The sequence below is a fragment of the Saccostrea cucullata genome, unplaced genomic scaffold (assembly GCF_032062105.1).
Source record: "Saccostrea cucullata isolate Sc308-1 unplaced genomic scaffold, CSIRO_AGI_Scuc_v1 ctg9885, whole genome shotgun sequence".
Taxonomy (NCBI): Eukaryota; Metazoa; Mollusca; class Bivalvia; order Ostreida; family Ostreidae; genus Saccostrea; species Saccostrea cuccullata.
In genome coordinates, this window is record NW_026924875.1 from 6,679 (window position 1) to 18,788 (window position 12,110).

At 31.8% G+C, this 12,110-nt stretch overlaps 1 protein-coding gene across 1 annotated transcript; it reads right to left on the reverse strand.

Annotated features, from left to right (window-relative positions):
• Positions 1-9,261: 9,261 nt before the first annotated feature.
• LOC134267490 (cell adhesion molecule 3-like) lies at positions 9,262-11,716 on the reverse strand. The gene is made up of 3 exons (XM_062749689.1): positions 11,533-11,716; positions 10,820-11,152; positions 9,262-10,535 (listed from the first exon to the last, which is right to left on the reverse strand). Exons 1-3 carry the CDS (start codon positions 11,714-11,716, stop codon positions 10,201-10,203), a joined length of 852 nt encoding a protein of 283 aa, XP_062605673.1. The 3' UTR covers positions 9,262-10,200.
• Positions 11,717-12,110: the final 394 nt, after the last annotated feature.

The window sequence follows — 12,110 nt, forward strand, 5'->3', positions numbered from 1 at the left end:
TGCTAAAACTATGTACACGTATATCACGTGAAAATAACTCAATGTTTTATCGACACGATAGCTCCTACGTCTCTTTGAACAATGGGGTTAGGCGATGTATTACCGTATAAGAACAATTTTTAGCGAGGATTTAATTTTGGCATTATTAGCTAGGGTGCTGACATCGCCAAAATTGAATATCGCTGAAAATTCATTGCGTATTGTTTGTAAAAGCTTTTTAATCAAGAATTTAAAAATCGCTAAAATTACTTTTCGCTAAAAATAAAATACCAGTTCTTAGGTATAAATCGCTAAATTTGGGTTTCGCTAAAATTGCCACTTATACGGTATAAGTTAATATAAGGTTTCATAAAGCAAATTGTGTAAATGTGAGCATAGAAATGAAAGATTATACTTCATTTTAAATATTTCTTTCACAAATCTCAAAAAAGAATCGAAAACAAGTATTTTCAAGACAGCTGGGTACTTGTAGTAGCCCACAATGCATTGCGGCTCATTCAGCAGTAGGTAAAGTAAACAGATAGCTAATTTACATGCAAATTTATGCTGACGTCAGAAAATCTAGTGGTCTCGACCTGTTGAATGAACATATATTAGTATACTAACCTATGTAAATAAGACATGATACGGACCATGTTTACATAACAAAGGTTTGGAACTCGAAATCTGTCTTGAACTTATCTCGACAACTCAAGTTCAATTTTCTTATGGTCATAAGAAAGACTTTTGTTGATTTGTAAAAGTGGAGAAAATAAAGAACGAGGGCGCTTTTGATTGGCATTCAGCAGGAATCTGGGCGTAAATGAAAAGTGAAAATTTTATCGTCATGTCACATCAAATTTTAACATTTTTTATTTATCGGGTTCCTGTGCAACAGGAAAGGATAATATTTTTCCCGAAATTGAGCTTTGATTTGCTAAAAAATAACTTGAAAATTGGCCAGATCAGACATTTGGTACAAAAAAGTACATTTTTAAATACGTTTTTCTAAAAATTTTCTATCTTTGGGTCTTCTCTCCATGATTTTGAAACGTTATTTGTGTGTATTTTAATTCAAAGAAACGAATACACATTTTTAAAAAATGGAGAGAAGACCCAGAGACCACGAAAAATGAACTTTTCCCCAAAAAATCCAAATGTGTAAATGTGGTGCTTCTTCGCCTTTTAAAATCCACTGTATATATGTAGCGGTGATAGCTTAGTAGGTAGGGATACCTAGGTATTCAGTGCGCTCGAAGCGAGAATGTTCTGGTTCGAGCCTGGAATGGGGCGTTAGTTTTTTTGTTTTTTGTTTTGATGCAAACAACCATTTATTTTGTCACTTTCGTTTTATGTACTGATGTATTAAAATTTTGAATTAGATAAATTTTGGTTCAATTTGGTTTTCGAACGAAATCAATTCCAATCTTCTATTCTATAATATACATGTACACGTATCATGCATCTATGCATTAAATATTTTAGGTGTTTATTTTTTATGAAACATTACTATGTTATAGTACCCCCTAGGAAAAACGGACATAAATGTTACAATCTCACAAGGTCTTTCAAACTAAATGAAAAAAAAACCTATGGACGTGTTTGTAAAATCTGACCAGCTATGCTCAGCCAACCATATCATGGACATTTAAACCATAAATGTTTCGTACAATTGATTCCTGCAGATCACACGCCAAATGCGCCCATCTTCTTTGAAAATCTTTATCTGAAACTATGTCTATGTCACTTTAAGAATAAAATATAAAATTTATGATTGTGGAAGGATGTGTCAATTAAACGCGTCTAGAAATTCTAAGGTTCAAATGAAGGATATAGAGATAATGAGGAGTATTCAATATCAAAGTAAAACAATACAAATAAGGAGATGGAATAAAGTTTTAATTATTTTTTAGAATGAAAGTGCTACCGCAACAAATAAATTATGAAATTATACAGAATTTGAGAAAATGTTAATTTCAATCTGTGTCTAAGCACCTTTTAGCGCGGTTACATATCAGATCCTACGATTCATTAATTTTCCTTACAATAGTGGAAGTTTAGATAATGTGTCTTGTACAAGCTTTATGGTTCAGTTTTAAATGAAACGCTTATGGTTTCCTTAGAAAACAATACTAGTATACTGTTTATAGCTGGATATTAAAGGATATTCTGTACAGAGAAGTCGCGTTAGAGCTAGAGATTGAGAACTGATTGTTAGGCCATTATTTACACACTGGGTTGTCGACGATTTTTTCCCGGCTTTTCCACCTGAACATGACAAGCAGCATGTACGGCAGGTGTGATCAGTCAGCAGGGGATGCTCACTCCCCAATGGCAATGGCACCTGATCCAAACTCTGATGTTTTGGAGGTAGGAGTTTCCCCTGCTCCTATATTTTGTAATGTTTATTGGATATTTGAGCTCGAATTCTGCTCGTTATCTCCATATATTTTATCGCTGTTAAACAGGAAATGCTTCTAGAACTGTTCAATCTAAAATTATCATAACCGATACATAATTCTTGTATTTTCCGAAAATATCACATTAATAATATTTTTCTGATATATCAGTACAACTTTTTTGTTGTAAAAATGACATAAAAATGTTATTTATTTACATAAGTTTAAGGACTGGATTCATCAAATTCATACTTTAAACGTAACATTTATACATTTAGGATTGTAATTTTGTTGTTGTAATACTTTGGATAGGCCCTAGATACTTGTGAAACACTAAAGAACAGGTGTGTATATACTGATGCTGACATTTATATTCTGTATGACGTATTTATGCGCATAAATAACAACGGGAAATGATAGAGTATTTAGGTTGAACATTACACAATAAGAAATAGTTCCATTACAATAGTAACAATAGTGTAAATGAATAATATGCAGTTATTACAGTTATGTTATTTTATTTCAAATGTAATTATCTAACATGTATTATGTTACCATATTATTTTTGGTTTCTTGGGAAGTTGTGTGCGAAAGACGTTATTGATGTACACGTAGTTGATTTGATTTCAGTATTTTTTAAAAACCTTGGATAAGTAATCTTTGCTCTTTTGTTACTCTTTTCATCAAAGCAAAAGTAGAAATTCTCGTCCTTTCTTACAATACTTAGTATCTTTCAAAAGCGTATTTAAAATGCTTTATTTTTTATTTGATATATTCCTCATCAAGTAATCAGTTAAAAACTACAGCATTCATTAATGAAATATTCAGAATTGTATATTTAAGGAATAAAAAAAAAAATTATGCTTTTGATTTTTTTAAAAATTGAAAGTCAGAAAGATGAAATACTGTAAAATCACATATTTTTTGTGAAGTCGAATTTTGTTGGGATATGATTTCGTGGTTGAAGAGGTGTCGAGTAGTAATGCATATGAAAATTTACATTTCGTGGTGGTCTTGAATTCAAGGATCTCTCAAAACCTTGAAAACAATGAAAATTAACCCTCCACGAATATAAAAGTTTTTATAGTATTGAATTTCAGTGTATTAAAACAAACTGTTTCAGAAGCAGCACAAGGGTTAAATAGAAGTAGAGGAGGTCCAAAGGGTTAACAAAATGAATAAATTCTTGCCTTTTATGAGGTAAAGCATAAATATCTCGATCTTTATCATCTTTTTGATGTGAAAAATCACAGAGTCACTGGTCTTTTACAAGAATTACATGTATTCTTAAAAAAAGAAAAATATGCTCTTTTATTATTTGACTACTTAAGTACACATGTATTTTAACCAAACAACACTTGATCTTTAATCCTCCTACACATCCGATATAACCTTTCAATATTCCAGGGGTCCTTGTTTGGTGCCTGCTTTACAGATTTGTATTATTTATGGATTTTTGGGGGATCAATAATGTTCTTAATGTTCTTGTTATACGATAGAGGAAATATATTTCTGATATAGCTTTTCCAGGCAATATTAAAAATGAGGAAATGACACTATCTGTTAGAATGTTCTCAAGTGAGGTTATTTGAAATCTTTTAATTATAATTTTTTATGAAATTTAAGCCTTAAACTTTAATCTTCTTTTAATGTTAGATTACTGGACATCATGTCAATATAATCATTTTTATTTTAAACATTACAACTGTTTACGACCAACCAGCTTTAACTGAAACTAGAGGTACTGTATTGTGAGCAATGAGCTCACTAAATGATAACCCCCCCGCCTCCCATATACATATAATGGGAGTGTCCATATTTTGTTGCGGGAAACCAAAAATATGTGTCAGATCAAAAAGTAAAATAGAAGGTACACAATAGCAAAATGATATAAAGATTCTATGAAAGTTTCATCAAAATTCATTCAGTGGTATGAGAGGAGTTGCAAATAAGAAATGTGCACCCCAAAGCGTAACAGACAGACGGACGGACGGACGGACGGACATCCTGATTACTATATACCCTCCCGCTTTTCAAGCGGGGGGTATAATGATATTTCCAAATTGAAATGCCATTCGTATTTTTGATTTCTTCTTGGTATGCTGCTTTTTATAATTGTAGTTTTAAAAAAAAATCAATGCAAAGAAGTCATTATGTTTGTGATATTATGTACTATCTATCGAAAACAAGAGGGTATAAAGTGATCCGGATGCCCGTCCGTGCGCACATCCGTCAGTCCGTATGTCTATCCGTCCGTGTGTTACGCTTTGGGGTAGCCATCTCTTATCCGCAACTCCTCTCATACCACTCAATGAAAAAATGAGACTTTCACAGAGTCTTTGTTACACCTTTTATTTTACTTTTCGATAGGAATATGTTTTGGGTTTGCCAGAGCATACAAGGGTACGGCCATTTTTTTCTATAATATTGAAGGGTACCTGTCTCTTATCCGCAACGCTTCCTATACCACTGAATAAAATTTAGTGATACTTTTACTGTTTCACAGACTGTTTATTACATAATGTCATTTTGCACCTCCTATTTTACGTTTTGATCTGACACATATTTCCTGTCTCCGATTGCAAAACATGGACTTTGCCATTATAACCACATGGGAGGCTCGAAGGTATAAAGTGAGCTCATCGCCCAAAGTACCTATAATTTTGGTATTTGTACATAAGAATGTATATGAGCACTTATGAGAACTTATAAATTGTAGAATGGCTCCTATCTAGAGAAAAAAATATATCTTTCACTTTTTTTTACTTCGGCTATGTTTTAGGTCATGTGGGTGATTTTCAACAATAACGAATTGCGACATAATAAATGACACATACATGTATGCATATGGTAAAAGAAGAAAACTAATAAATCGAGATATTTTAAATAGAGACTTGATTCAAAAAGTGCAGAGAAAGTTGTTATCTTTGATTTTTCATTTGTTTGGGCGCATCTTATGTGATTTAAAAAAATCAATATTTTTTTAAAACCCACAGTACAGCTTGTGATAGATACATAACCGGGATAATTTTGGTTTTGTTCATTACAATTCCAGGAAGTTTTTGGCATTTTTCTCAATTCAAGTCAAATAAATAGCCAAATTTTACGGAATTTATTTGTACCGAGTACTAATACACTAGTAAATTGCCTTTCGAGCGATGAATTTTCAAACACTTTTCAGTCTATTAAAGGCTATGGCATTAAGCTATACCAGAATTCAGGCTTGGGGCGAATTACAGTGTGAACTAATGTATTACATTATTATTACTTCAACAATTGGGCATTAAATTACCATTATTCTATTTTGTTAAAGTAATTACATTACTATTACTTTAGTAAAGTAATGCATTACAATTACCATTACTTTTAAAGGTTTTTAAAAATTGAAATACCCCCCGGTACAAAACTTTGCAATTTTTTTCCCCATAAGCACGCATCCACCCCTTCAAACCTAAGCATGATGAATCATGATTCAAAGAATGACTGCACTTAAGCTATGAGAGTTGGATCCCGATGTTTTGCGCAAAATAAAATTTCAAAATTCATTAAAATTATGTTTTATAGGTATTAAACAATATCTTAAGAGCAGGTTTTGGTATATTATATTACATGAAAGTATAAAACAATGCCGAGTAACACTAGCATTTGAAACGGGGGTCTAACAGTTTTATCTCATTTCTATTGTTATTCATATGCATACCAGCAGTTTTCAATGACTTTGTTTACATCGAGCCGCAACTTGGCCATTTTTCTTATTTGCACAGAATGTGTATTTTAATTTAAACTTATACATATACAAAGGACAATGTTGGCCAAGTTGCGGCTCATATCTAATTAAGTGAAAAAAATGTCCCCAAACTAAGATCGAGATAGCTACTAAATTAACCGGTCACCGAGCATCAGCGATTGATATTATAATCACCTTACTCACGTGACATTCTGCTGATCGATACGCTAACGCTTTCATTGAAATTTTCATTGTGTTTAAGTCTCTGTTGTGACAGTATCTATCGCGTACTTCCAACTTCAAACTATGGGAGATTTTTGCGCAAATTTTAAGATAAATAATGATGTCTCTTATTTAACTTTATGCTTTTCATTAGGGGTGTTTTGAAAAAATTCTGGTATTGACAGTGTCATTTAAGTAAGTACATGTATAGGCTTATGTCGCCTCTATACTATGGTCTGCAGAGCGATCGAGACATCTACCCCATCCCTTAACATTATAATCATTTAATAATTATGCACCATAAAATCCACACGATCTCTCTCTCTTCTCCATTTAAATTCGTAGTGCAAAAAAATCATGTGCCAGTGTTTACATTCCACAACCATGCGGTTTAAATATCTCCGCCTATTTGTGGATACCTTAGATTCGAAAGTGATCCCGTTCAAATTTCAGGAATTTAAGGCTTTTACATGTTCTTTTCAATTACATTTTCTTTAATTATAGAAATATTTATGACAAAAATTTCTAGAAATAAATATCAAAAGCATATGCTTGCACATTAATTATTGATTAATTTAGCGATATATTGTAATGTTAAGCTTAAAATGGTCAGCCGGAAAGGTTCCAAATGACGTTCTTAAGTGCACTCATTCTTTGATTTCAAGTACTTGTATATATTGCACTGTCAATAACTTACATTCATATGAAGTTCAAACTTTTGAATTGCCAGTAATATAAAACAGGTACAATATGCACTTTTTGTGTCACTATTGATGTCATAAAGTAATATCACTTTTGGGTCACTTTAACCCCTGCCCAAAATATCTAATAATAAAGCGAAGGCTTTTTTGATCTAGTACCTTATGAAAAAATAAATGACAAACTTGTAAAAAAGATTCACAGTAATTATGTACATTTTGCTCTGCTAAAAAAAAAATTAAATAATTCTTTGAAATCAATTCTTATCTAAAATAAATGAAAAACTTAAATGAAAGGTTAGTGTACTTTCAACAGAATAAGAAGTGTATTCAAATAGATACAGACAATTTATCTAAATTTATCAAAAAAAAGTTAACTTTTTCCATTCATATTTATCATTTGCAAATAATAAAAAAAAACAATAATAATGAAAAAAAATAAAGAAAGAATGATCCAAATATTAATTTTCATGTCCATTTTAATTTCATAAAGTAGGTATACATACAAAACAAGCGGGGGGTATAATAATGCTTAGTAATGCTATGAAATGTCAGCATTACACTGAATTATATGAAGTAATGTATTACATTACGATTACATGTAATGCAAATTTTTGGGCATTACACATTACTAACATTACTTACAGTTCATGTAATGCATTGCAATGCATTACCATTACAATTAGCATTACCCCAAGTCTGCCGGTATTCTAATATGTTTCTCTTTCAAACTTTCGTTTGTTTCCATGTTTGAGTTCAAAATGGGATAGGTTGAAATTTACTTAAATTTTTATTTTCTTTGAAACTAGTGCTCAATTAATATAAAGTTTATATGAAGGCCAAACTAGGACATTTTACAGAATTTTCTTTTTTCCGATAAAATTTCAAATTTTAGGTACCTTTCCCATTTTGTCATCTACAGTAACATTAGGAGTTTCTGTAAGATTCTGACATAGATTTAGGTAAATGGACAGATCCCGTGACTTCATTAATGATATATCACATGTCATTTCTTAAAAATGAGTTTCCCAAACGCATATCTCCATATCTAGATCTTGGCAGGGGTTTATGGCAAGGGTTTTAAATAAACAGGGGCCCGTTTTACAAAAGGACTTAAAACTTAAGTTAAAATTTAATTCTTCGTATAATTTTTTGATAAACATTATATCGAAAATTATTTTAACTTTTTAAAAGGAATGTGGTATGATATTTTTACACAAACAATTCCAATGAGAAATATCAATTTTGCAAAATATTACAATTATCTGAAGCTTTTGGTCTTAGTCGTAAGTTCTTTTGTGAAACGGGCCCCAGAACCTTGGCGTGTGTGTTTAATAAAAAATCTTTGATGTAATTTAATTATTTTGGCATTTCGTGCCGGCCACTTTTTGTCATAGTTTACATAGGAGCTGAATTGCTACAGTCACGGGTCTCTAGAAGTTGAACTCGTGCATATGCAGTGTTCAGTCACGAAATTGTTTTGTATGTGTTGTTCGATACCTAAGAGGATGCTCGATACGATCAATTCTTGAACAGAGGCAGGTAACTAGTAGATAAGTTGATGTTACGGGTATTTCCACAAGCTCGTTTTTTAAAAAAAAACCATTTTATTTCAGAAATCAAGCATTTTCCTGTAATCAACTCTTACCCTGGTCTAGTCGGAAAACTTCCAGGAAACTCGTTAATGTACGTTAAAATCAAACGTAAAAAGACTGGAATCAATGACTTTGGGATGTTTAACAACAAACTGGATATATATTTATTTGAACTAAAGGCATTTTCAAAGTGTTTTCCAATTAGCTAAATTTTAAACTGAATTACGTCAATTAGGTATACAACATCAAACACTTCATTTCCGTCCTTTTACAAATAACTATTATGACTTTCATTAAACTATAGGCATTTTCCTCCATATCCTTAACTGGAAAGTGTTTTCTAATTTTTTAAATTTTAAATTGAAATACACTAATTAGGTATACAACTTCAAACACTTCATTTCCGTCCTGTTGACTTGCATCTTTTTCATTCTCTTTTTCTTTGGTCTGAGAATTTTTTAGAAAATCTAGAAAAAACGATGCGATTAAGAAAAAAAGTAGAACCGCATAAATACAAATTTACAGAGGATCTTAACAGCTCAATCTCATTTATAAAGATAAGGATAGATAAAACTTCACAAAACAGATTTATACTTAAGAAAACGATATAACGATATAATTATCAGCGGTACAATTATCCAAGTACTGACAGCCTGTTAATCTTTTTCTTAATTTTTCCCCGATTTGGCAAGTCACACTTCAGTGTATCCATACTTCGTATTAATGGAGTTCTGACAGATATAGTTATCATGGATGTAATGTTTAAAGTCTCCCCACTGTAGTTATTGAAAGCAGAGAAAATGCAAGTATACATGTATTTTTGGTCTAAAGGAATTTTAAAGTGAAACAAAGACAAATTTTGAAGTAATTCCTCCTCACTATCATTGGTGAATTGAAAAATTCATTTTGTGCAATGACGAAGGATTAGCTCTCTAGTCTGTCATTATTCTTTTTTGGAGAGCTACAGTTATGCAGCTAACTGGAAGTCTGAAGGCAAACATCTGCCAGCGTTCCTCCACAAGATTGACCAATGGTTTATTTGCAAGATCTCTTATTCTTCACCAGCAATCATGAGAAAAGAGTCCTTAAAAAGAAGTTTTCTCATGATTGTTTCTGTCGTATATAAAATTAAATGTTTTTAATTTCACGCATACTTACGTAATTCTTAAGGATTGCTTCTTCTGTAATAATACCAGGGTTTTGATGTTTCCGTCAATATCAGATTTACTCTGTTCGACATTTCCCCGAAGATGCCATTTGGCATAATTCTTAATGCATGATATATCACTTTATACACATTATTAAAGAAATATGTAGAAATATTATGATATTTTGAAAAACTACGCAACAACTTTCACTTACAAAAGTAACTTTATCATATTTTTCAAAATACAAAAACTATATAAATTAAACAGAACCATAGAAAAAAGCTCTGGAGTTGTCGATATTGAATGTATAGACATCACATGCATGAAAATCATCTTAGAGGGTTTTTTCCTGAAGACAATGCCATCCAATGAGTAATTAGAATCATCCATGAGGCTTAATTTATCCTAAAAGGGATAGCTTTTTTAAATGCATTAGGTGTGCTGTAACTTACCTTTAACAGTCTGATTTCTAACCAATATAAATACAATAGATGATACTTCAAAACCCTTCCCATTGAACGTATTAGAAGCAACGCAAGCGTAAATTCCAGAATTGTTGGTTTGAAGGTTGTTTATCATCAATGAAGACCTGTTACTGATGAAGTATTTTATATCGTCTTCCCTTTTGTTGATAGATAGAGATAGAAATGTCCAGCCGTATGCTGGGGACGGATTACCGTCAGAAAGACATTCCAGTTTTAAATCATCACCGGTGTAGTATATGTCTTTGAAAGGTAAAAGTGTTATTATTGGCGTTCCCGGTCCATCTTCAAAATAAAAATTAAATTTGAAAAATAATAAATCTATAAATGATAGAGAATCTAACATGAGTATGACTGCCCCATCTAAGATTCACAAATAAAAGCCATGGCATCAACAATTTTTGCTAAAATGTTATAATAGTACCAATGTGTTATGGGCGTTTCGGCTTTGTTGGTACACTTCAAAAAAAGATAAAGTAAAAATAAAGAACAAATAATAGTACAATTTTAAACTGATAATAAAATGAACAATATGATGGATAAATTTTAAAAGGAAAGAGTACACTTACAAAGCACCGAGATTCTCTGTGAGTATCTCCCTGGTCCTGGGTCCTGTGTGAGATCATTTTGTGAAGAACAAAGAAATTTTATCCCGTTGTCATTTCTGGAAACTTTGTACTCTGTGATTACGTTTAGAAAAGTGGTACATTTCTTTGTTTTATTATTTGATGAATGTGAAGTGACCACGATTTCTGGAATATTCGTTTTCTCCGGGACTTTCCAGATCTTGATGTTTCCCGCCGGATTTCCAACATCAGCAGCACAAATAAGATGTACGGACTGATTCTCCTCCAACTGGTCCTGATGGTCCAAAACAAAATCTTCCGGTGATTTAGCTTCAGCTGTTTAAATTATATTTGTATGAGCTAAATAACAACAAAAAAGATTTTAAAAGGCAGAATAATAGCAATAATATCAACACAACGATATAAAAGAGGCATTTTTGAATTTAAATTTAAAATAAGACCATAAAAACTTACAAGGAAGAGGGAGAGTTTTCGCACGTTACGAGCCTTAACTCTACTCTTGGTAATGATATACGTATAGTACTAATGAGCAATGTTTGATACATAGACTACACTGTAACAACTCTATACATACCCATGAGTTGGAGAAAAATAATACATTGCATTTTTACTTTTATTCCCATGCATTTATTTAATTTATATTATATCTGTTTAAGTACAGAAAAAAAGATGTAACAATATTATTGTCAAATTACCTTCAAAAGTAACTAGAGTGAAGCTTTCTCTCTGTTTTTCCACAGGGTAGACAAAATACTCTATCCAACATTGGTACAATCCTTCGTCACTGCAGACAACATCGTGAATCATCATTGTGGCACTGGAGGATACACTCGTATTTGATGTGATCAGTTTTGTTCTATTTGCAAAAGCAGAAGCCATGTCAGGATGAATATAGGGTTCTTGTCCGCCAGGAGGAGAAAACACCGCAACATCTGCGAATCTATTTCCTATTCGTTTTTGCCATTTAATTTCTCTATCTGATATACTTTCTCCGTGTTCCACGGAATAATTACAGCTTAGAACAAGGCTTGTGTCACTTCGAAATTTTACCTTAAGTTCAGGTGAAGTCGTTATGGTCAGTAAGGTTACACCTGGTACAAAATTTTTTATTATTTTGTATGTTATAAATAATTATATTCAAACGTAATTCACACTTTTGAGAAGCAAAATGATATATCAGCGTACAAAACCATTTATTTTATTTTTTACAATATTGTCTTTAATGTGAAAAAGAGCAGGCACTTATCAGGAGTTTTAAAAGAAAATTATTAAT